General features: G+C 49.8%; 1 protein-coding gene across 1 annotated transcript in view; it reads right to left on the bottom strand.

Moving 5' to 3' along the window:
- Positions 1–26,475, bottom strand: part of RNFT2 (ring finger protein, transmembrane 2) — a 70,551-nt gene that overhangs the window by 29,532 nt on the left and 14,544 nt on the right. The window contains exon 7 of the mRNA XM_043557697.1: positions 25,180–25,333. Coding sequence (XP_043413632.1) covers positions 25,180–25,333 — 154 coding nt within the window. The remainder of the gene's footprint in view (positions 1–25,179; positions 25,334–26,475) is intronic.

The raw sequence follows: 26,475 nt of genomic DNA, 5'->3' as shown, positions 1-26,475 counted from the left end.
AAAACTGAATTTATTTTAACCAAAGTCCGATTACTAGGCAGTACAAGTTTCAGTTCCAGTACGATTTGCGCAGAGAATGCCCTTCCCATTTCCCTAAATGGGTCCTCCATGAATTCTGTTTTATTCTCTGCCTAGTGCTTACCACAATTTGCAGTGTTATGGCTGCATGTTTGTTTAATGGTGATCTCCCAACTAAATAAAAGCAGGGATCCTGTCTGTTTGGTTCACGGCCTGTCATACAGTAGATACTTCATATTCCTGGACTGAACTCAAAGAATTGGTGGCTCAAGCTGGTGGGCAGGGCTGATATTCAAACCCAGGTCTGTCTGAGTATAAAGTTCGGTCTTCCTGCGTTCTTTCTAGGAAGTCCAAGGTTCTTGGTTACAAGTACTTTCTGCACTGTTCCTCTGGTGCTCATCAGAGTCTTTTAATTCTAAGTTTATTACGGCGTCGACAAACTTGATGTTCAGGTCTCCCAAGCAGCAGCGTCCTTGCTTGGTAACGAGGGAGCAGAGGAGGAATTGGTAGGAAGTTAGGTATGGAAGGCAATAGGGTTACACACGCTTATGCCTGCTCTGCTCTTTAATAGCTCAGCAAGAAAGGAGACAAAAAAGCAGATGGAAGGACAATGAGGGAGGGGTAACAGCAAAACTCACTTGTTTCTTGTGAGCAAAGGGAGCGAGGGAGATGGATGGAAGCCAGGACGTATGCACAGGGAGTTTCTAAGGTGCTATCCATTTTCTACGTTTTAAACATGATTATTTGTTATTATTTTTTATACCTTGTATGGGTTATTTAAAGAAAGTCACAAGCAGAAAATCTGCCCACAATTTTAAACTGCCTGTAACAATCTCATGAGCCAGGGGGCAAATTAGTACCCTCAATTTGTAGACAGGGAAACCGAGGCTCAGTTTCAAAGAAGTTCACCATTTTGCCTAAGATCACAGATCTAATAAGTGGCAGATGTGGGATCTGAATCCAAGTCTGCCTGATGTCAGCATGGATGCCCTTACCCACCACCACATCCTGCCTTCTGATAACTGGACACTCGATATTAAAGACCAGAGCTGGTTAAAATGTGTCATCTTCTCCCTCACACCCCCGATTTCCTACAAAGGTCCCCTCTCCTCTTCTGGCTTCTATGCCCAGGATGAGGAGGAGGCCAGAAAGCATGCCAAGGGCTGGCATAGGTCTCTGGTGCTGTTGCCCCAGGGGCCAGCACACAGAGTCCTTAGGGCCTGGCTGTGGCCCCACAGGAGTCACTAGCCTGGGAGGAGAACTCTGCCCCTCAACAGCAACAGGCAGGCACCCAATTTCATTGGCTGTGGTTCCCCTGATTTAAGAGCTTTGGCCCCATGAACAGGAAAGGGCTCAGGCTACGTGTCCCAGCAACGTGCACATCAGGAGCTTCCTTACAAACAGGGCCCTGCTCCCTGGGACCCAAGAGAGGCCCAATTATAAGGTGTTGATGATTAAGCCTGAAGTGGCCTGGGACCCTGTTAGCTGCAGAAAGGCGGATTCTTCCTTCTGTCCCGGTCCCAGGTGGATGGATGTCCTTATCTGTCCTCATGTCAGCTACAGTCTTAGGTGCAAACGCTCTGGGTTACAACTGCCCAAGCCTGTCTCCCTCCTGGGGGTCAGGTGGAAGGAAGAGAGACAAGCAGAGATAAGCAGAAGGTGCCTTCTTCCTGGTGGTCTAGAGCCCATGACTTAGAACTAGATGGACATGGGCCCCAACGGCAGGTCTGTCCTTTTGGTGGGAGGTGTCTTTGCCCAAAGGTGACATCACCTCTCTGGGACTTGGTTTTCTCATCTGCAAAGTATGTTTGTGGGGAGGGGGGGGGCGGGAGGGGGGTGATAGGCTGATTACTGCTCCCCCAAAGATGTCCACATCTCAATCCCTGGAACCCATGTTAACTTGCAAGGCAAAATAACTGTGTAGATGTGATTAAGTGAAGGATTCACAGCTGGGGAAATTATTCTAGATTATGTCTGAGTAGATGTGACCAAGTGAAGGATTCTGAGATGGGGAGATTATTCTGGATTATGGGGGACAATGTAAGCACAAAAGTCCTTGTCAGAGGGAGGTGGGAGGGCCAGAGTGAAGGGAGCAGAGGTTGGACAGATGTGCTTTGAAAGTAGAGGAAGGGAGTCAAAGCCAAGGAATGCAGGCAGCCTCTACAAGCTGGAAAAAGCAAGGAAACATTCTCCACTGGAGCCTCTAGAAGGAGCTGCCCTGTGGACACTTGGACTTCAGTTTAGCCCCATGAGGCTGATTTTGGATTTGTAACCTCCAGAACCGTAAGATAATTTGTTTTAAGCCACTCAATTGGCTTACATTTGTTACAGTAGCAATCAGAAATTAATACAGGGAAGAAATCGTTCCCACCGTCACAAGGACAGTGTCAGGATGAAATGTGCAGATAACCTTATTTTAAGGTCTCTCTCCTGGCTCTGAGTCAGGATGGGAGGAGGGCAGAATGTAGGCCTGGGGCTGGGACAGAGGGGAGAGGCCTCTCTGACTGTATCTCCTACCACCAGGACTGGCTACATAAGTTGTAATGCCCAGTGGGAAGTGAAAATGTGGCGCCTCTTTTTAAAAAATCACTAGGAATTTCAAGACAGCAGCAGCAGAGCATTAAACCAAGCATGGGGCCCTTTTGCACAGGCTGCACACCCGGGAAGCTGGCCCTGCCCCGCACACTGCTCTGGCCATCCTGCCTTGCTGCTCCTTGAGCTTGCCAAGCATGCTTCAACCCCAGGGCCTTTGCACATGCTATTTCCCTTGCCTGGAATACTCTTCTCCAGATGTATGCATGGCACACTCCCCTGCTTCTTTCAAGTCTTTGCATGAATGTCAACTTCTCAGTTGAGGCCTTCCCCGACCACCCTATTTAAAAGAGCAGTGCCTGTCATAGCATTCCATTTTCTTTTTTTCCACCTCACATACTGCTTTATTTCAGCATCTTGTTTACATAAGTACGTTGAAAGTGGATATTGTGCCTGTTTCACTGCTGAATCCCTAGGACCTATATAGTACAAGGCCTGGCACAGAGTAAGTAGTGAAAAAAAATACCATTTGAATGAATGAATGGATGGATGTAAACAGAGTAGGACCCGTGCTTGGCATGGAGCATGCACACTGTAATTAGCTTCTGCAATGTTGCAGTAACATTAACATTTACTCCTGGGGGTGTGGGGGAGGGGTGGTATCATGCCTTCCAGGGCCCCCCTCCTCTGCTTACTTTATTTCTTCCTTAAATAAGAATGTTTACTGAGCTGCAGTGACTGGAATGCTTCATTCACAGGCATGATCTTGTTTAATCTTCATACTGGTATGATTACTACCCCCCTTTTACAGATGAGGAAACTGAGGCTTAGAGAGCCTGCTCGCCCAAGGCCCCACGGCCCGTGAGTGGAGGGTCCGGGATGGAACCTGCTTGTCTGACTCCTAATAGACCCTCTCCATTGCCTGCATGCAGCCTACTTGAGGGCAAACGTGCCTTTGCCACATTCCCAGTTCCTTATTAGTAACTTATTAGTAACTCAACCTCTGTTTTGAGTGTACCAAGCACCAGGCTAGGGATAAAATGAAACATAGGAGAGACCCGGCCTCTGCTCTCACCAGGCTTCAGGTGTTTGTGTGTGTGTCGCGGGGGGAGACAAACCAGCGATCAGAGCCTCATCTGCTGCACACAGAACAGAAATAACCCAGGCACCATGGGGGGCACACAGGTGAGTCACCAAGCCCACCTGGGGCCAGGTTAAGTCCCGGACTCCCAGGGGAAGTGAGATGTAAACACAGATGTGTGAGCGATTTGAGGTCAGCCAGATGCGGCTGGGGTCAGGGGACAGTGTTCCCGGAAGAGGGAACGAGGTGACATAACAAGAGTGTAACTGAATGTAGGAGAACTTCAAAACTGGCAAGTGATGGATGGATGTCAGGCCGGAAAGAGGCAAGGGCCCGGTGGGCGTCAAAAAGACTCCCTTGCCTCTGAGCGGCTTCAAGATTACGGACAAAGCGCAGAAACCCTAGGGATGATGGTTTCCTCCTCTTAAAATAGGAGGCCTGGCTGCAGGGAGCCCCTGCCTCACCTAGTGAAGGGACAAGTGTGTTCTCAGTAATGCCAGGCCCCACGGGCCTTACAGCAAGCCAGTCAAGGCCAAGCCCACAAGGTAACAGACAGCATGCCCCTGCTCTGCTCCACCACCTTGTGGCCCCCGTGCACCTGTGCTGCCATCACTCAGCATGTGTTCATGAAAGGCTGCGATGTGCAAGGGACCCCAAATGTGTGCACAGCAGGGAATAAGAGAGGGGTACTATCTCCCTGTCTTATTCTTTTTCTTAATTTTTATTATTTTTTTAAACGTTTTTATTTACTTTTGGGAGAGAGAACGCAAGCAGGAGAGAGGCAGAGAGACATGGGGACAGAAGATCTGAAGCAGACGTTTCGCTGACAGCAGCAAGCCTGATGCAGGGCTCGAACCCACGAACCGTGAGATCATGACCTAAGCCGGAGTTGGTCGCTCAAACGACTGAGACACCCGGGAGCCCCTTATTCTTGTTTGTGTGTGTGTGTGTCTCCCCCTACCTCTCTGTCAGCCTCTTGAAGGCAGGAAAGGGGCTCCTCTCTGAAAACTCTCTGCTAAGCCTTCTTAATACATGACCTTGTGTGCTCCTCACTTGAGCTCAAGGTTCCTCCTTGAGGCGGGTGATACTATCGACCAGTTCTATACACAGATGGGGCTATGGAAGCTCTAAACTGTGACCTTGCTCACCTGAGGATACACACCCAGTGGCAAAGCCAAATTCAAACCCAGACGGCTCCAAGATGCTGTCCAGGGCTGGGCGCAAATAGGTAACTGGGAAATGTAACACTTCTTTCCTTCTTTGGGCCATTCAAGGTCTGACCTTGGCACTTCTGGGCCTTGAGGAGACGAACCAAATTTTAGTGAGCTCTCAGCCTCTGAGCAATGAACCTGGTTTTTACCTCCAAACTCCAACCTCCAGCAGAGTCCTGACCCATGGCGGCCGTGACAGAACGTACAAAAAGAAAAAATGTATACACACATCGAGCATCTAATACCCGCCAGAAATTGCTGAAGGGACCTCCACCTGTGTTTTATTTACTTAAAATTTATTTTCTAGCTCACCTTAATTCTCCCCTAAGACCCAGAGAGGTAGGTAAACAGCATTATCTCCTTTTTCACAGGCGAGGAAACTGAGGCACAGAGCAGAGAGGTGACTGGCCTGAGGCGCTACCCATGGGAACGGCAGGGCCAGGGTTTGAATTTGGATCCGCCTGCCTCCAGAGCTAAGCACTTCGCCATGGACTCTGGGACCTTTCTGGACAAGCCGATGGAGTGGAGAAACGTTAAGCAAGTGGTGGGCTCTCCTGGGCTAAATCTCAGTTTCAGGCCCCTTCTTTCACCCCAGGGAAGGAGGAACATCTGGGGGAAGCGGAAGGGCAGGACAGCACCCCCCCCCCTCCGCCCCCAGCCCTGGAAGCCAACACAGAAAACCTCCAGGCCCCCACCTGGAGGGAGGATGGAAGGGGATGCCTCCAAGGCCACCTCAGGGAGCCTGGCTGCCTCCCTAATCATTTAGCCGGAGAAGAGCACAATAATCACCACTTAGCAGGCTAATTAATCCCCGCAGCACCCCAGAGCAGGGTTTTGCCGCTGCATGCATACCCATAATGTCGCTTGGAAAGGCAGGGCAGGGCCTCGGGCCTCCCTGCCTTGCCCTGAGTGCACCTTCACACCGACCATGTACACGCACCCATCTGTTCGTTCAAGAGTCACTGCACACCTGCCGTGTGTCCCTGTGTCTAAGCGTGAGCATGGCAGGTGTCACCCTTGCCCTCCTGGAGCTGAGAGTCCAGTGGGGAGGGGATGTGCAGCAGTTACCGGGAAACATGCACACGCCAAACTGTTGCCTGCTGCCTTGCCATGGCTCTGGCTGTCCCTTCTCTCTGGCGTGTCCTTGTGGCTTGGCTTTGCCTGGCCAGCTCCTACCCCTCTTTGATCCTCAGTTCTGAGGTCACTCTATAGGACTTTGCTGGGGGCTGGTTTGGTTGCTCCCCCTGTTTTCTAAGAGGGCCCTTAAGTCACTGCTTCCCTGGCCTGCTGCCCTATCAGACTGTGAGGTTTGAGCTTCAAAGTCCGGGGTCTGGGTAGCCCCCACACCTAGCGCTCTGTTGATGCCCAGTAAGTATTTGTACAATGAATGTATGAGAAGATCAATCACATGACCCGAAACTAAACTTTGGGGCCTTGGTTTCCCCATCTGTACGATAAGGTCTTTCTGCATCTAACAGTCTGTGACCAACAGGGCAGAGGCGTAATTCAATCTCTGAAGGACCGGAGGGGCCTCTGGAATGTCCAAATTGGGCATTAATCATCATCATCGACCCCTACTAATGTCACAAGCAGGCCAAAGCCTTGTGAATCCCTCCGGCATCTGCCAAGGGGCTGGTGTATCCATCAAGGTCTCTGTACCTGCAAGGAGCTAAGGCTGGCTCTGGCCCACCTACACAAAAAAAGGGACTTTGGAGGGATTGTGGCTTATCTCAGGCTTCAGAGGAGCACTGGACCACCAGGCCATCAGCCCAAGTGGAAGGATCTCTCCTCTTGCAACTTTCACATATACACGGATCGCCTGAGGACCTGGTTAGAAGGCAGACTGACCCAGGTGCTGAATGAACACACCCAACTTCTATACTGTTCATATCCTGGGATAGGGCGCTGGATCGGCCCTGCTTGGGCCAGGTGCCTGTGCAGGATTTTCAGCGATGGGCAGTGGGGTAGGGGCACTCAACAGCCATGGCCTTGGTCCCCATTCCTGTGTACCCACGTCTTCCCAGAGAAAGATGGGCCTTGGGATGGGGTGGCCACCCTAAGGGGGGGTTCACTGCAGCTGGGGCAGAGCTGGGCCAGCTCTCTCCACAGTGACCATCTGAGCTGGTGAAGAGTATCATCTTTCAACCTGGAAAGTGATTTCCAGAGGCCCAGTGCAGGGTGGTGGGGGGTGGGGGGGAGCGGAGTGGCAGGAGAGTTTAAATAGCAGCTGTGTTCCTAATTTCCCCAGGAGGAGGCCTGGCCGCCCCTCCTCCGTGCTGAGTGTTGGCCATTAAAAACAAACAGTATCATTTGGTTCAATGTAAAATGAATTAAAGGAAATTAAACTGCGGGGGCCATGTGGCAAGCCTTGTCCTCCATTGTCTGAAGCCGTTTTTCATCTTCCCCGGTGAGGAACAACAGCTTGGGGGGTGTGGAGCAGAGCGGGACCAGAAAAATAAATAAATAATGCACCCCCCCCCCCCCACTTTCTCCCACCTTACGGCGCGGCAGGAGGGGTTTGGGAAATCTCAGGTGCCTGCCCTGTCCCTCCTGGGTCCCCTGGTGGCAGAATGTAGCCTTTGAGAGTCTCCCAGGGATCACGGTGAAGGAAAAAAACAAAGCAAAACAAGAACAACAACAGAAAGTGATGTGCAGGCCCCGGGGACACAGCAGGGCAGGGTGGCAGAGGGAGGAGGTGATGGACCGGCGGCTGGCTGTGGCTGGAGACAGGGTGTGTGGGGCCTGGACTGCTGGGGAATGATTCCGACCCGTCTGCAGCCTCACAGAATATTTGCTGTATCATTTGTGTTGGGGGAGTTGAGTCAGGAGGGTGGGGGTGGTGAAAGATGGGCAGAGGGGACTGTGTGATGCTTGGAAGTGGGGGTTCTGGAAGGAGACTGCCAAGTTCAAATCCCAGCCCTGCCATTTACCAGCTGTGTGATTCTTGGCAAGTTACTTACCCTCTCTGTGCCTCGGTTTCCTCATCTGCACATTGGGGATTAGAGGAGAATTAACCTCAGAGGATTGTTATGAGGATCAGTTTATGTTTGTGAGGCTCCTAAAATAGTACTAGGCGAATTGGTTACATTCTATTCTATTCTATTCTATAATATTTTAGTATGATTGTTGGTCCTTGGGGCATCTCTCTTGGGATCCGGAGGACCTCCCCTTAGGTCACAGCTCTGCCACAGACTTGCTGTGTGACCCTGCGTAAGTGAACACACCTTGATCAAATGCAGTTCACTCCAACAATGCAAGGCTTAACAGGAAACCTGATAATACAGTTCTTCTTTGCTCTAACAGATCAACGAGGAAAATCAAATGATTTTTACCAAGTTCAACACCTAGTTTAAAAAAATTTCAATAGCAGCACCTGGGTGGCTCAGTCGGTTGAGGGTCCAACTTTGGCCCAGGTCATGATCTTACAGTTTGTGAGTTTGAGCCCCACATGGGGCTCTGTGCTGACAGCTCAGGGCCTGGGGCCTGCTTCGGATTCTGTGTCTCCCTCCCTCCCCCCTCCCCCACTCATGCGCATGCTCTCTCTCTCTCTCAAGAATAAACAGTAAAAAAAAATGTTTGTAATCAATACATTGGACTAGATGGCTACTTCCTTGACGTGATAAAACGCTGGCCTCAGCCCCCAAATGGGCATCTTGTTTAATGGGGGATTGCAAGGACAGTTTCATGCTTCAGTTTAGGCTCTAGCATGGGTTATGCAGTCAGATGCTGATCCAGAGGCTGTTGTCAGAGGTATTGTGTAAATGTGATTAGCATCTACAATCAGTTGACTTTAAGTAAAGGAGATTATCCTCAATAATCTGGGTGGGCCTTATCCAATTAGCTGAGAGGCCACAGAGGTCTGCAGATGCCACAATGTTCCATTTTCTTTTCAAGGAACAACTGAAGTTTAAGACCTAGGCTTCATCTCATGTTCTGACACTGATTGGTGGAGGCTGCCGGCACTGTTGCACTGAGAGAGAAGAACCTGGGTGAAGCAGGGCCATGATGGATTAGCGATGCCTGACACAGGCTGGTAAATGGGAGCTTTCAGGCTGTTATCTCAGGGCTTCGGCGCTTCTCTGGGGATTAGTGGGTACCTGGGCTACAAACTTCAAGCAGAGCAAATAAAGAACAAATCCCAAAGATGAGTGTGAGCCCAAGAAGTCTTGCAGACCACTTGTTGCCTTCGGGTGAATCTAAAAATTAGCCTGGCAGGGGCACCCGAGAGTGGCTCACTTGGTTAAGCCTCGGACTTCAGCTCAGGCCATATCTCTTGGTTTGTGAGTCCGAGCCCACCCCCGCATCTGGCTCTGTGCTAACAGTGCAGAGTCTGCTTGGGATTCTCTCTCTCTTTCTCTCTGCCCCTCCCCCACTTGCATGCACGCATGCACGCTCTCGTGCTCTTTCTGTCTCTCTCAAAAGAAAACATGAATAAACTTTATAAAAACATTAGCCTGACAATTTCAAAAAGTCAAGTCCTTAATAATGACATTTAGTCAAACTCACTTCCGTTGGTTTCCAGCCCAGTCTCTGGACATGTTTCACCCCTTGGGGTCTTCTATTTCCCAAAGTGTCTGTCTGCTGTAGACAACGGAGATTCCCCCTTACACATAGCTTTCTTGCGAAGACCAAATGAGAAGGAATTAGGAACATAAAGATTCAAACTCCTGATCAGGGTTAGCTAACTTTTTCTTAAAGGTCAAGACATTAAATATTTTAGGTTTTGTGGGTCATACAGACTGTCTCTACTGCTCAAGTCTGTCTTTGCAGCATAAAACAAGACACAGACAATGCTTAAATGCATGAGCATGGCTGTGTTCTAATAAAATTTCATGAAAATAAGCACTGGGTCCACAGGTTGGGGTTTGCCAACCCCTGAACTAGATTTTACAGCATACTGTGCTCAGTAAAAGGGTTCGGTGGTTAACAAGTTGGGGAAATGTCAAACAAAGTGAAATGAATTTCTTGATTGCAGGACTTCTCAGAGCCTTTACTATGTTAGCAAGCAAGAAGGGTAGGGGGTGGGAGTGTAGATCATGCTCAGAGCATCTCCCAAAGTTATCTGATCACGGAACACCTTTTTATAAAACATCCATTAACGTCTCCCTAAGGCCCCAGGACTGGATTCAGGGAGCGTCTTAGCGTGGTGGCTGAATTGAAAGATTTTTCCTGACCTTCTGGATACCCTGGTGAGCCTGATCTGCCATCAGGGTGGGTCAGAGTGAGCGAGGAGGGGGCCCTACTGCGTGGGTTCAAATCTCGACTCTGCCACTTTCTAGCCCAGTGGTTTGGGGCAGGTAATATCTGTTCAGCTTCCCCACTATTTCAGTTTCCCCATCTGTGAAATGGGCGCAGTGAGGGTGCCTATCTGCCAGGGCTGCTGGTGGATTAAATGGAGTAACCCATGTAAAGTGTTTAGCACAGTGCATGCATCCTGAATATGCCTTAGCTGTTCTTTTTTTTAAATAATTTTTTTAAAGTGTCCTTTTATTTATTTTGAGAGAGAGATAAAGAGCAAGCGGGGGAGGGGGCAGAGGAGAGGGAGATGGAATCCCAAGCAGGCTGCATGCCGTCCGCACAGATCCCCTTGAAGATCTCATGAACTGTGAGATCATGACCTGACCCGAGATTGAGAGCCAGATGCTTAACCGACCGAGCCACCCAGGCGCCCCAACGGCCCAGATGATTACCAAGCAGCGCAGTAGGTACTGGGCTGAGGGGATGAAGGAAAATGAACAAGGGCAGTTACCAGTGTCTTAAGGGGGCGGGGGAAACTGATATTTAACTTGAGTCCTGGAGAATCACAGAATCAATGGGTCCAAGAGGACAAAGCGATTCACAACCGTTCAAGGTGTCCTTAGAGGAATCTCTTTGAAAATCCTTAGTAAATCTAAGCCGTTTTCACAATACAAAGTCCAGGTGACGCCCACCCCCAAAAAGCTAACTTTTAAATACTGCATATGCCATGAGATATGCAGTCGAGTTGTCACAACACCCTTTGAGGCGGTGTGTTATGCGTCCCCCAGATTTCCCACCGCGATCCTCAGGACTGTACTAAGATGTGCTATCTCACTGGGGAGTCTGTTATATTACAGGAGGGAAGGGATTTTGCAGATGTAATTAACGTCACCCATCAGTTGATTCTGGGTTCATCAGAAGGGAGACTATCTGGGCGGGGTCTAATCTAATCTCATGAAACCTTTCTCCGCCGAAGGGGAAGAAGTCAGGAAGATACGAAGCAGAAGTAGTCTACCCGCCATTTCTAGCTTGGAGGTGGAGGAGGTTACAGGAAAAGACCAGAGTGGTCTCTGGGAGCTCAGAGTGACCCCCCGCCAACACCCAGCCGAACGGGGACTTTAGTCCTACACCCACACAGAACTGAATTCTGCCAACAACCTAAATGAGCCTGGAAACAGATTTCTCCTCCAGAACCTCCAGATACGACCAGTACTTTGATTTTGACCTTGTGAGACCCTGCAAAGAGAACACGGTCGAGTCCGCCTGGCTTCAGACCTACAAAACTGTGAACTAATATACGAGTGCTGTTTGAAGCTTCTAAGTTGGTAATTTGTTAGGCAGTGATTGAAAATAGCAGGGGCACCTGGGTGGCTCAGTCCGTTAAGCATCTGGCTTCGGCTCGGTTCATGATCTCACAGTTTGTGGGTTCAAGCCCCATGTCGGGCTCTGCACCGACAGTGTGGCACCTGCTTTGGATTCTCCCTCCCTCCCTCTCTTCCCCTTGCACTCTTGTTCTCACTCTCTCTCAAAAATAAACTTAAAAAAGGAAAGAAGAAAACTAATAGTGGCAGGCACTATTACCATCTCATTTTACAGATGAGGAAATGAGAGCAAGCAGAGGTGAGGTTTCAGGGTCACACAGAGGGTCAGTGCTAGAGGGTTTCCCAAACCAGATTTGAACACAGGCGGTCTAGCTTTTAACCAGCATGCTGTGTCCTGTCTATGTATCTGCCTGAAATGATCTCGAACGTGGAGGTCGAAGCTGCATGCAGAACATTACCGTTTGATCCTACAAAGACAGGTAGGAGCAAGGTATACATGCATTTGCTTGACTATGTATATGACAGCCATGGAAAGATCCAGGGGTGATTATTACCTCCCAGGAGGTAAAACGGATGCCTGGGGGCAAGAGAGCAAAGGGAATTTTTCACCAGAGGCTGTTTTTTGGTGTTTTCATTTCTGAATCCTGTGACCGTGTAACCTACCAAAAAAATAAAGATCCCCAGTAATTAGAGGGATGGCAGAAAGGTGGGACACCTCTGAGTGAATGCAAAAGCACTCTCGAGAGAGGACAGACCGCAGGGACACAGGTGCGTGGGTGTGTTAGTTTTCTCAGGGGCCGCCCTGACCAAGTGTCACAGACTGGGTGGTTCAACCAACAGATGTATTTTCTCCCAGTTCTGGAGGCCCGACGTCTGAGACCGAGATGTCTGCAGGGTTGATTCCTTCTGAGGCCTCTCTCCTTGGTTTGCGGGTGCCTGTTTTCTCCCCGTGTCCTCACGGGGTCTTCCCTGTGTGTGTGCCTGTGTTTGTGTACACATTTCCCCTTCTGTAAGGACACCAGTCAGATCAGGCAGGGCCCAACCTAATGACTTCATTTCCACGTAATTGCCTGAGTAAAAGATCTTTCTCCAAACGCAGTCATGTTCTCAGGTACCAGGGGTTAGGATTTCAACATCTGAATTTTGGTTGCAGGGGACACAATTCAGCCTAGAACAGCAGGGGAGCTGACTCAGGGCCATAAAACAAACATTCGGCCTGGTGTTTCTCAACCCCGGCACGGCTGGCACTTTGGACGGGACCATTCCCGGTTGTGTGCTGAGGGGCTGTCGTGTGCCCTGCGGTACGTCTACCAGAATCCCTGGTCTCTCCCCACTAAAAGCCAATAGCAAGCCCCCCCAAACCCATTGTGACAACCCAATGCCTCCAGAAATTGCCAGATGTCCCCTGCCCCCCCACCACCTAGTTGCTAACCACTGGTTTAACCCCTTCTAGCACCCCCTGTGCAAGAATCTGGGGCAAATGCAGCTGGCCCTTCCAGAAGTTTGCACTTTCGTACACAGGATGATGTGCTGCGAAAGCTAGAGCCCAGGCCTGGGACACCCAGACCTGCCCTGGAGTAGACAGATGTCTGCTGGGGAGGGGAGGGCAGGGCAGAGAGCTGACGCTTGAGCTCCAGAAGGGGCGGGGTGGGGTGGGGGGGAGACTCAGCCGGTGGGGAACCTCTCTGAGAGCAAAAGTGCTGGGTTCAGGGCCCAGAACAGAGAGAGATCTTAACGGCACAAAAAGCCTCGTGAATCGTCTTGGCTCTCACGTCAGAGAAAACCACCTTTCTTAACTTTCGTCCACCCTCCCTCTCTCCCTTTTCCTCCCCTGCACTTGGAGGTGAGCCAATGAGGCTGATATCTCATGGAGTCTCACCCTACTGAAAACTCTTGTCCCAGGGGTGTGGCTATGCAGGCCAAACAGGAAGTTCAGCTTAAGAGGATTTTGGACTCAGGAAGGGCTTCTTTCCTCTTATGGAAAAGGCAGAAAGTTGGTCAAATGCTGGGTTCCTCGGAGAAAAGAGTTCAGCGAAGGCTTTCCTTGCTTTAGACGCAGCTGGCCCTAGGAACTACCGAGCGGCTGTGTTGGTCTTCTACTTTCTGAGAACCTGAAGAGGCTAAAAATGACCACTTTGGGGATGAGGAAGCTGAGGGCTCCAAAGAGTGAAGTCACTTTCTCAACGCTGCATAGGGAATACATCACGGACCCAGGATTTGAACCCTGTTTCGTTCAAGGCTGGTGTTTTCTGATCTGTGGAGCTGCCCCACTTACTAGAGCCAAAGAGTTCTTAGACAAGCGCCTGCTTTTATCTTTTCCCATCTGAAAAAATGGGCAGAATGGCAGCTTCCTGCTACCCAGACCATTGGGAGGTTGAATAAATCCTGAGCTCAGAATGCTCTACAACAGTGCTGTCCAATGAATGTACTACTGAGAACTGGAAATATGGCCAGGGCAACCGGGGAATCAAGCTTTAAATTTAACTGATTTACATTTAAATAGTCACACGTGGGGGTGTCTGGCTGGCTCGGTCTGCAGAGCATGCGATTCTTGATCTCGGGGTTGTAAGTTCGAGCCCCACGTTGGGTGTAGACAGTACTTAAAAAATAAAATAAAATCTTTATTTAAAAAGGAAAATAGCCACATGTGGCTTGGTTGTCTGCCATATGGGACAGTGCAGCACTAGAATTCCGGACCAAGACTATTTCACTTTAATAAAGGGAAGGAGCAACGCATACAAGCCAGATTTTTAGTTACTATTACTACTTAATAGTAGGAGTTCAAGTGTGTGAGATACATGTTTCTGGGACAAGATTTTTTACCCTTTTAACTAGGTCTGGATTAGGTTAATATAAAAACAGGTTTCATACTTATTTTTATATTCTCAGGGTCTAGGATTGCCCTTGTCAGCCGACAGGTCCTGAATAATGTCAGGGGGCATTGCGGGGGTGGGAAGAAGTCACCAAGAACTCTGTGTTCTTGCGGAAGGAAATAAAATGGGGGTGTGGTAATGCAGTTTGAGGACAACCACTTTCAACAGGGTGGTTAGGGAGGTGACGTGGTCTCAGAGCAAGTGACACTGGAGCAAAACTTGAATGACGGGAGGGAGACAGTCATGGGGACATAGGGGGAGAAAACTGCCCCAGGCGGAGAGAACAGCAGGTGCAAAGGGCCTGAGAGGGAAGGCCACTTGTGGCTGGTCCAGAGCGAGCAAGGGAGATGGTCACCAGTGATGAGGTCAGGCAGGTGGGTAGCAGCCAGGTGGGGCAAAGCTAAGACACACGGGTTATAGAAGTCGTCTGGATTCATAATACAAGTGGCTGCTCTAGACACCCAGCCGGCGCGATGGTTTGGGGTTGAGATCGCCAACCTGTGGTTGTCACCCTTAATCCCATCCTCATCTTGGCTGGCCAACGAGCCCGGCTCTCCTGGGAGGCCCAGGCGAGAGAAGATCCCTGACAGACCCTCCGGGGTCCCGAGGCATCTTGCAATTGGTGGCTCACCCGGTCTCACACGTCAGGGACCGCAGAGCCATCAAGCAAATCCAAATGCCAAAAGCCCTTCCAGTACGACGATTATCATATTAAAAACCGACCCACCCTCTCAGTGGATGGCACGGAGGCGCGGGACACGGCATCTGTGCTGTGAGCCATTAGGGGTCCCTGACAGATGTGCTCTTTCCCCCCTCCCTCCCCCAGCTGCAAATGAAGACCCGTCCTTTTCTTCTGCCCAGACAAGGATTGATGAGGATTCGGAAGAGCACTCAGACAGGCAAGGAAAGGCTGTGAACCTTTTCCAAGCCTGCAATTTATCTTGAGGAGACTATTCACATCACTTTTTACAGGCTGGATTATGCTGTGACCTGGCACATTAATCTCGCCGAATAAAATAATAATAATCAGAAAAAGGGAGCTGGACAGTTGCCAGCGAGGCATTAATAACTGTCGCCCACACCTCAGCGGCACAGGGAAGGGGTACCAGGTCACATCCCCACCCTCTCGCCCCCAGAAATGCCCGTCTGAAGTAGAAGGAAGTGAGGGAGCCACGGTCTGTACTTGGGGGAATTTTATATAGATATGAGGGCCCCTGTCCTTAATCAAGCCTGAGCAACTTCCCAAACAAATCCAGGGAACTTACATAGGAGGGAATATGGCCTAGAAGCTCAGAGCAGGGGGTTCTGGAGTCGGATTCCCCGAGTTCAAATCCCTGCTCAACCACTTTCAAGCTGTGTGGCCTTGGGTTACTTCCTTAACCTCTCCCTGCGTTTGTTTTCTCCTCCGGTAAACAGGGATAAAAACAGCACCTGTCAGGAGTGTATAACGGCACAGCCGTTGTGGGAAACAGTGCTGCAGTTCCTCAAGAAGTCAAAGAATTAACACATGACCCAGCAATTCCACTCCTAGGTATGTGCCCAGGAAGACTGTGTTCAAACAGATACCTGCACACAAAGGGTTGGCACAGGACTAGTCACAGCCAAAAAGTGTCCATCAAACCCAAATGTGTATCAACAGACGAACGAGTGAGCAAATGGTGGTCTACCATACAACGGAACGGTATTCCGCCATAAAAAGGGATGAAGTGTACCTGTTCCAACATCGAGGAACCTTGAAAACACCACGGACAGGAGAGGGAAAGAAGCCAGGCACTGGGTCACAGAACGTGCGATTCCACTTCTACGAAATGCCCGCACCAGATAAATCCATGCGACGGGAAGCAGATGAGCAGTTGCCAGAGGCTGGGAGTGTGAGGGGGGCAGTGGCTGCAAACGGGGAGGGTTCCATCAGGGCCGATGAAAACGTCCTGGAACTGGAGACAGGTGGTGACGGTTGCACAAACTGTGACTATGCTGAACGCAGACGGCTTTGGTATACTTTAAAATGGTTGCTGGTTAATTTTACAGCGTGTGAACAGGACTTCAATACAAGACACACAAAAAAACCAACAGCACTTGCCTTGGGAGACAGATGTCAGAAAGAAATGAACACCTGGCCCATACAGAGTGCGGACTCCACACGCACGCGGCTCCTACTGCTAGGTGTTAACTATGAGGTTTGCAGTCTTTGGCATGTGATTTCAGCCAGTTTCCGCTCTGTGACAAGAGATAGCAACATCTACCATTCCAGGGTTAAGACCGAATGAGACAATGTCTTCAGTTGACTATAAAACGCCACGGGTGCGGGGATTTTTGTCTACTTTGTTCATGGATATATCCTCAGTGCCTACAACAGTGCCTGACACGTAGTTGACATTCAGTCAATACATCCTGAACAAGTGGCAGACTTAACCTACTGCCTAGCTCCTGGTAAGTGCTCAGCGATGCTTGGCCATATTTATTATTATTGGTTTGGCTTCTAGGTAGCTTTAAGGCTCCCTGTATGGTCCTTTCCAGCACACAGAAGTGGGTACTACTCTGTCTTGTGGACTTCTGTGTCTTGATGACAGAGGTGTTGGACAGCTACCAAATACAACAGGTTTGAGCAGAGTTGGGAAAGGAATTTAAGTTCTCATTGCTGCTATAAGAGGAGGTGATGAGAGTTAGTGCAGCTGGCTAGACTATCAACTCATTCAATCACCCATCCATTCATCCATCCACCTATCTGTCCATCCACCTGTCCATCAATCCTTCCACCCACCCATCCATCCACCCACCCATCCATCCACCCACCCATCCACTCATCCATCCATCCATCCACCTGTCCATCAATCTATCCACCCATCCATCCATCCATCCAAATATCTATCCATCCACCCATGCGTCCACCCACCACTCACTTGCCTACCCATCTATCCACATATCCACCAACTTTCCCATCCAGCCATCAAATTCATCCACCTACCTATATATCTATTCACTCATATATTCATCCACACATCTACCCATACATACTTACAACAAACGCTTCTGAGCGCATATGAGATGTTGGTGTCCCATCAACAAACAAGCTAGATGCATTCATTTCTGCTATCATAGAGGTGACAATCAAGCGGAGAAGGCAGACAATTAAGCAAGCAATTACAGTCAGGATGGTGAGTGCTAGAATAGGGAGAGTATAGAGTCCTCATCAGGGGCACCATCCCTAGCCTGAAGGGGGCAGGGAAGGTTTCTAAGAGGCTGTGATCCAAGGAGCAGGAGCTAGTTACGACATGAAGCAGAGGAAGGGCCTTTGAGGAAGACGGATCAGCAGGTGCAGTGGGTAGGACACAGGATAGCACATAACCCACTCCGGAGACTGTGCACGTTAGTTAGGCAGTATCTCAGTGCCTCAGTTTTCTCATCTAGCAATCGGGTTGAGGGGAGCATTTACCACATGTCGGAATGGCGCTAGTTGCTATGTGTAAAGAAATGAAAGAAGTAGCATCTGGCTGAAGCACAAAGAATAGAGGGAGGGGCAGGCGGGGAGGAAAAAGCAATGAGGAAGCATGAGGACGGGTGGGCGGGACCAGCGGCAGAGGGCTGCAGAAAGCCTTGCCTGCCTCCTCTCCAGGCAGTGCCCAACCGGCCCCTCATTCCATCCACATCCGTTAAGTCTTTCGATCTTTGCAGCATCTTAAAAAGAATTTTGTTAACATCTCAACTTCCCACCGTTAGAAACATGTTCAGGGGCACAAAATGACTCCCGGAAGGCCCCGTGGCTAGAAAGTGGCAGGGTCAGGAGGGGCCCAGGAGCTCCGGCATGTGGTCCACTCGGTGCCTGGCAGCTGATCTCCTGAAGCGGCCACGGCCGTGGGAGTTGGAAGACGTGGATTCCTATTCTGATTCTTTAACTGACTGGTTGGGTGTCTCAAACCTCGTTCAGCCTCCGTAGAGTAAGTGAAAGAATGGCTCCTCAAAGACACCAGGTCCTAATCCCTAGAACCAGCGAAGGAGACCTTACCTGGAAAAGGGGTCTTTGAAGACACAATCAAATTAAGGCTCTTGGCATGAGGAGAACATCCTGAATTATCCAGGGCCCTAAATGCAATCACCTGCATCCTTATAAAAGACAAAGAAAGGGATACTTCACACACAGAAGGCCACGGAGGCAGAGATGGGGATGACATGGCTAAGGAACACCAGCAGCCACCAGAAGCCGGAAGAGGCAAGGAACGGATCCTCTCGTCACATCTGGAGGGAGCGCTGCCTTGCCGACACCCTGATTTCGGCCCAGTGACACTGACTTTGGACTTCTGGCTTCTGGAACTACGAGAAAACAAGTTTCTGTGGTTTCAACGCACCGGGCACAGCACCGACAGGATACTCAAACTGAGTTTTTCATCTAGAAAGAGGTGCTAATGAATTCCCTCTCACGGGGGTGATGAGAGCCTGAAGTGAGTCAGGACACGGGAAAGAATCCAGCAAGAGCCAGAGTGTGCTAGGTGCTGAGTGACCGTTAGCCGCCTGTTTTCCTTATCCTTCGCTCTCACCCACTTTGAGGCAGAGCTGGGGCCCCTGAGGATGTGAAGTTCTGGGCGGGAGCCCCAGCTCTCGTGTGAAATGGTCACAGCTGTGGGACTGAGAAGCCACCTGCCCCCTCAACCTCCCATCTCCTATCCATCAATGAGAGTAATGGTACCCACCTGAGACGAACAGCAAGGGGCTACGTAAGGTGATTCGTACACGAAGGGCCCTTAGCAAACTTTCAGGCACACGGTCGGTGCTCAATAATTGCGAGCTCTTATGACTCCAGGCGGTCAGTGCTGAGCGAGCTTCCCCACTTGGCTGGGTTCACGTCCCTTGCCCTCAATGGACATCGAAACGATTTTCCATCTTATTTCTGCCCAGAGATAATCAACCAGGAGGCACAGGGGCAGGGACGGAGTGAAACTCCAGTTTCTCCACCATGTCCCTCACCCACCTGCTTATAGAGCCCTGCTCTGCCCAGTGCCATGCCGGGTCCTGCAGACAGAGTGGAAGGACAGAACAGGCTTCTCGGATATGGGGAGGTGGAAGTGAACCACAGATAATCCCAAAGTGTCACAGTGCTATGAAGGAAAAGGTTCAGGGATCTAGAAGTGACTTTTTAAAATAAGATTTAATTAATCAATTTATTTATTTTTATTATTTTTATATAATTAAACAAATTTTTTAATGTTTATTTTTGAGAGAGAGACAGACAGAGTGTGAGCAGGGGAGGGGCAGAGAGAGAGGGAGACAGAATCTGAAGCAGGCTCCAGGCTCTGAGCTGTCAGCATAGAGTCCAATGTGGGGCTCGAACCTGTGATTCATGAGATCATGACCTGAGCCAAAGTCAAACACTTAACCAACTGCTCCACCAGGTGCCCCTTTATTATTTTTGTTAATGTTTATTTATTTTCGACATAGAGATAGAGCACGAGTGGGGAGGGGAAGAGAGAGAGGGAGAATCTGAAGCAGGGTTCAGGCTCTGAGCTGTCAGCACAGAGCCCGATGTGGGGCTTGAATCCATGAACCGTGAGATCGTGACCTGGGCCGAAGTTGGACGCTCAACTGACTGAGCCACCCAGGTGCCCCTATTTATTTTTCATTTTCATTTTAGACAGAGAGAGTGCAAGTGGGGGAGAGAAAATCTCAAGCAGGCTTCATGCCCAGCACAGAGTCCAATGTGGGGCTCGATCCCACGACCCTGGGATCACGAACTGAGCCAAAATCAAGACTCAGACACTCAACTGACTGAACCACCCAGGTGTCCCTTGCGATTTTATTTTTAAGTAATCTCTACACCCAGTGTGGGGCTTGAACTCACAACCCCAAGATCAAGAGTTGTATGCTCGGGGCGCCTGGGTGGCTCAGTTGGTTAAGCGTCCGACTTCAGCTCAGGTCACGGTCTCACGGTCCGTGAGTTTGAGCCCCGCGTCAGGCTCTGGGCTGATGGCTCAGACACTGGAGCCTGCCTCCGATTCTGTGTCTCCCTCTCTCTCTGCCCCTCCCCTGTTCATGCTCTGTCTCTGTCTCAAAAATAAATAAACGTTAAAAAAAAAAAAAAAAAGAAACTTGGGTTTCAAAAAAAAAAAAAAAAAAAAAAAAAGAGTTGTATGCTCTACTGACTGAGCCACGTGGGTGCCCCTAGAAGTGACTTTTAGTGGAGGCCCCAAGGATAAGCCTCTGACCACAGCAGCCCACGCCAGGGAGGAGCTCGGACAGAAGCAGTATAGATGCGGCAGTGGCTCCTTCTCTTAAAGTGTGCGATTTGGTAAGTTTGTTATATGTACACCCCTGTGAAACCATCACCACAGTCAAGACAGTGAATGTATCTGATACCCCCAGAAGTTTCCCTGTGCCCCTTGGTAATCCCTTCCCTCTGGGAGGTCCCTTCAGCCAACCACTGATCTGCTTTCTGTCACTATAGGCCAGTTTACATTTTCTAGAGTTGACAGAAGTGGAACCATAAGGTACACTCTTGGTTGCTACCGTTTCCTTCACTTAGCATAACTGTTAAGTATTTTAAGATTCATTTATGTTGTATCAATACAGTTGACCCTTGCACAATGCAGGGGTTTAGGGGCACTGACCTCTGTGCAGTCAAAAATCTGCATATAACTTTTGACTCCCCAAGAACTTTACTAACAGCCTACGGTTGTTGACTGGGAGGCTTACTGACAACATAAAGCCGATTAACATCTGTTTTGTATGTTGTATGTATTCTTACAGTAAACTATGCTAGAGAAAAATAATATTAAGAAAATCCTAACTAGGGGCGCCTGGGTGCCTTAGTTGGTTAAGCACTGACTTCGGCTCAGGTCATGATCTCGTGGTTTGTGGGTTCGAGCCCCGCGTCGGGCTCTGTGCTGACGGCTCAGAGCCTGGAGCCTGCTTTGAATTCTGTGTCTCCCTCTCTCTCTGCCCCTCCCTTGCTTGTGCTCTCTCTCTCTCTCAAAAATAAACATTAAAAAAAAAAAAAAGAAAATCACAAAGAAGAGAAAAATACATTGATAATACCGTGCTGTATTTATCAGAAAAAAATCGTGTATGAGTGGTTCAATTCATGTTGTTCATGTGGTTCAAGGGTCAACTGTAGTTCATCTCTTTACATTGCTGAGTTGTATTTTGTTGCATGGATACACCAAAATTTGTTGATCTGTCTGCCTATTTTTTTTAGTCTTTATTTTTGAGAGAGAGAGAGAGAGAAAGAGAGAGAGAGACAGACAGACAGAGTGCAAACCAGGGAGCAACAGAGAGAGAGGGAGACACAGAATCCGAAGCAGGCTCCAGGCCCTGAGCTGTCAGCACAGAGCCCGACGCGGGGCTCGAACTCACGAACCATAGGACCATGCCCTCAGCCGAAATCGGATGCTCAACCGACTGAGCCACCCAGGCGCCCCATGCAGAAGCCTTTTCATGGACACATGGTTTCATTCCTCTTGGGTGAGCACCTACGGGTGGGGGGGCTGGACTGTACGACAGGTGTTATGCTTAACCTTCCAAGAAACCTCCAAGCTGCCTTCCAAAGCGGAGGTGCCATTTACATTCCCGCCGCAAGTGTGAGTTCCAGAAATATATCTATCGGGTCTTTGCCCACGGCTGTGCCTGTGCGAACAGCTGTGCGGTCTGGCCTTTCCGTGTTGGCCACGACCATGGATGAGTGCGGCATCTCACACACTGATTTTCACTGTCATTTCCTAAAGACTAATGAGGCTGAGCATCTTTTCACGTGCATATCTGCCACCAGGAGATCTGCTTTGGTGAAGGGTGTTTAAGTCTTTTAACCATTTATTAATCGGGAAAGAGTTGACTACATCTGCTCTTTACAAAGGTGTGGGCAGGTAACCAGGGTGGAGAAACTTCCACAGGTGGGGAGCTGTTATCCCCCACCGCGCCTGGAAGCAGTGAGCAGAGAGTGTAGTTTCTAGACCTTGACGGAAGGCTGTCTGCAGGGGGCTGCCCACGATGGGACCTGTGTGTTCAGAACTGTCTCCCACAACTGTGAAAGGGGATGGTAGTAATTAGAGTACCTACTTCATGAGGTGGTGCGGACTCAACGAGCTAATGCGTATACACACTTAGAACAGTGCCGACCCGAAAGATGAGCTCAGGGAAACGCATTTTGGAAACGTGACCGCCAGAACCAAAGAACAATAAATTCACGTGGCGGTTTTGTTACAGCTCCCATAGGAGACTAATACCCTAGAGGAATAAATACCTCTGCCTCTCTCTCCTTTCAGGCTTTCCCCTGGTGAACCCCGCTGGAAGCTGGGGGCTGTGGGAGCCCGCTGGTACAGTTCACCCAGGTCAGCCTCCAGGGCAGACAGCAGGGTGGGAAAGAAACGTGGACAGTGTATCTGGAGGGGCAAGAGGAAGACACCCAGCACAATTATTCTCCCCATTTTACAGATGAGGAAACCGAGGCACGGAGAGGTTGAGTAACTCATCCAAGGTCACACAGCTGGTCATAAAGACAATACTAAGAAGCGATGTGAATCACTGAGTGCTTGCTATGTGCCAGGCATGGGGAAAAGCAGTTCCCATTTCCTACCAGCGATAGTTCTTAGTACTTAGTTCTACGTACTTAGAAGGAAGGTGCATTCTTGTTATCAGTTGACAGAGGAGGAAATTAAGGCTCAGAGAGGTTTTGTCATCTGCTCAAAGTCACACAGCTCGGAAGGGGGTAGCTGGGACCTGAATGGAGTCGTGCTCAATGCCAAAGTCCACGTGTGGAACCACTGGGCCATCCTGCTTCCCACTGTCAAGTGCCCGCCCCCTACTTGATACATGGTGTGAGCTCAGGGGGCAAATGGTAACGGTGACGGCGGTCTCCGAGGGGCAGGTGGGGAGGCATCTCAGGACTTCTTGAGGTCTGTTGTTTCCCTTCTGTCTTTCTTCCCCATTTTGTCTTTAGGCCATTTTAGACCTCCTGGCACTGCCTCTGGCACCAGAGCTGTGGCTTTATCTAAGGAAACCACAACAGCTGAGGGTTTTGGGTCAACCGAATAAACCACATGGTGGGGGAGGGGAGTGCGATGTGGAGGGACAAAACCGGACTCAGACTGCCCTGGTGTGAATAATAAGAAATATATCTATCGGTCTTTGCCCCGATTGCTGACAATGAGCTCCTAAATCCCCTGGAATTTCCTGGAGTATCTTTGGGCCTAATACGGTGACTCCTGGTGGGCTCCTGGATGGGAGCTGGTCACCAGAAAAACCAAGCCATGATCAGAAGCTTAGGACTTTCAGCCCCACCTCCCTTATTCCAGAGAGGGGAGAGGGGCTGGAAATGGAGCTTATGATCCACCCTGCCTGTGTGACAGTCTCCACAAAAATCCCAATAGTGCAGGATATTCTGAGAACTTTAGGGATGGTGAACACGTCTACAGGTCAGGAGGGTGGTGCACCCCAACGCATGGGGACAGAAGCTCCTGTGTTCAGGATCCTTCCAGATCTCGCCTTCACGCCTCTTCACCTGGCTGTTCATCAGCATCCTTTACCATATATCCTTAATTATACAATAAGCAGGTAAACGAGTGTTACGCCTGAGTTCTGTGAGCTATCCTAGCAAATGACTGAACCCACGGAGTGGGTCGTGGAAACCCTGATTGCTAACCAGTGGGTCAGAAGCACAAGTGACGATCTGGACTAGAAATGGGTGTCGGAAGTGGGGTGGGGACATCTTGTGGGACTGAGCTCTTAACCCGTAGGACGTGATGCCACCTTCAGGTAGACAGTGTCAGGACTGAGTTGAACTGTAGGACACCCAGCTGGTGTCGGAGAATTGCCTGATGTGTGGGAAACCCACACACGTGGGGTCAGAAGTACTGAGTGTGTGAGTGAAGAAGGGACACAGCAGTGTTTTTCCTAGACATTTGGCACAGGGCTATGGGCGCCCTCAAGATGGATGGCCCGTTCCAACCTGCTCTCCTGCCAACCAATGCCTGGGACTAATTCTGAGCTTTCTTTTTTCTTTTCTTTAATGTTTATTTATTCTTGAGAGAAAGACAGAGAGAGAGTTTGTGAGTAGGGGAGGGGCAAAGAGAGAGGGAGAGAGAGAATCCCAAGCAGGCTCCACTCTGTCGGCACAGAGCCCGACACGGGGCTCAACCACACGAATCATGAGATCCTGACCTGAGCCGAAATCAAGAGTATGACGCGTCACCGACTGAGCCACCTGGGTGCCCCAAATTCTGAGGTTTCTGAAGTTGAAAAGATGGCTGCTTTCACAGAATGGAAAGGAGGAGTCTCCAGAGATTCTTTGGTGCGTCTGCCTCTGTCCAGATTCCCTGCTACAGGTGTTCTCACAGAGGCGCAGGCATTCATTACACCCTAAAGATGCTGCCTTTTCCTAGCTCCGCTCAGTCCTCTGAATGACAATAGTTATCCCCCAAGACCTCTCCACCCCAACATCTGTCGGCACGCCTTTCCCTGCAGGCAAAGCACCACGGCCACCACGCCTGGTCCTGTGTCCATGGCAGACATCACTAATCAATCATGGAGCTCATTTCTTCTGAGCCTCAGAACGCTTGCCGTTAAACAAACAACACTCCTGAAGTCACAAGAGTGGAAACCTATGAAAGCCACCCTTCCCTGGGAGAAGCAGGACGTGTCAACATACTTTTTTCCTTTCTCAGGTGAGATTTAGATGAAAACTGCATCAAGGGCAGTTTTGAACAATGAAACTTAGGCAGTGCCTTTGGAGAGCAAAGGACGGTGGTGACGAGAAGCCAGGCTCAGACTCAGGGAATTGTAAGAGGTGGGTGATGGGCTCTGTTTATTTTAAACGCTGGCATCCGCTCTGCCCAGGCCTATTCTTTCCTCCTCCAGAAGGTGCCCCGAATCCCCTGCATGATGGGCGTTAATGGGGCTACCTCGTGGCCGCAGCCAATGCCTACCTTGGACTTGACAGCCAGGATGATCTTGGGCAAGGCCACGACCAGGCACTTGAGGGCGATGGTGACGTACTTCAGCACGAAGTCTGCGATGCCCACAATCCACAGCAGGTCGAAGAAGTCCAGTGTCTCCAGGTTGGGCTTCAGGAATATGAGGCTGGTGGGGGTTGGAGGGAGAGAGTCAGGATGCTCACTTAGGATCCTGGGCCCTTGGAAGCTCTTTCTACTCACTCTGGGAGCTTTGTGAATATAAGCTGTAGAAAGAGCACTGAACGGGGAGTCAGATATCTGTGTCCTGTCTCTGAATTTGCTACTAAGTTGCTGTGTGACCTCAGGTAGGTATCTTAACCTCTCTGAGCCTCAGTTCCCCTGAGGGCTATGCAATAAGATTGGCCAGGAGCCTCATTAGTTAGGGTTTCCTCCAGCTTTATGAGTCCACAACAGGCTTCATAAGAGGAAGCAAAGGGGAGGCAGGCAGGTAGGCTGGCCAGCACGACATACGGAGGAGAGAAATTGATGTGCAGACACTGTGCTAAGCTACTCACTGTACCCCATTGTCCTCCACAGTGGGCACTGCTTATTCTCAATTTATAACTGAGGCACAGAAGGTTGGAGAGGTGAAGTAAGTTGCATGAAAAACATACGGGCATTAGTATCATACCCGAGTTTGAATCCGGTTTTCTCTATTTATTGGACCCTGGGCAAATAATGTTATCTCTGTAAGCCTCAGTGTTTTCACATGCAACATGGGACTCATTCCCTCCTTCATAGTGTCACTGGTGGGATTCAGGAGAACAGACGTACGACAGACCCGGCTGTGCAGCAGTGATAATAACAGCAACCCACGAGGTAGGTACTATTTAATCTGCCCCATTTTGCACATGAGGAAACAGAGGCACAGAAAGATAAAGTAACATGCACAAGGTCCTACAGATACTAAGGGACAGAGGTAGATTCGGACCCAGGTATCCCGGCTATAGTTCGTGCTTTTCCATCTTTATTCCACAGCGGCGCTACTCAGAGTATGTAAACCCGTTCTACCCACTTGGGACCAGGTAAGTTAACTCTACACTCAGTTCCTGTACTTCTCTTGTTAAACACAGACATCAAGCCATTCTCAAACTGCCACCGGTCCATGGACCACACTTTGAGTAGCTCTGCTTTCTACCCCCAGAGGATGATGAAGTTATTCATAATAACAACGTAAGAGCTAAAATATCTTGGCTGCTTACGTCATGCTGGCCTCTTCAATACACTTTACATGTCTTAACTCATTTCATTTTCCCACCTCTAGGAGGT

The sequence above is a fragment of the Prionailurus bengalensis genome, chromosome D3 (assembly GCF_016509475.1).
Source record: "Prionailurus bengalensis isolate Pbe53 chromosome D3, Fcat_Pben_1.1_paternal_pri, whole genome shotgun sequence".
Taxonomy (NCBI): Eukaryota; Metazoa; Chordata; class Mammalia; order Carnivora; family Felidae; genus Prionailurus; species Prionailurus bengalensis.
Note: the sequence above shows the minus strand (reverse complement) of the source record. Positions and strands in the feature narration are given on the sequence as shown.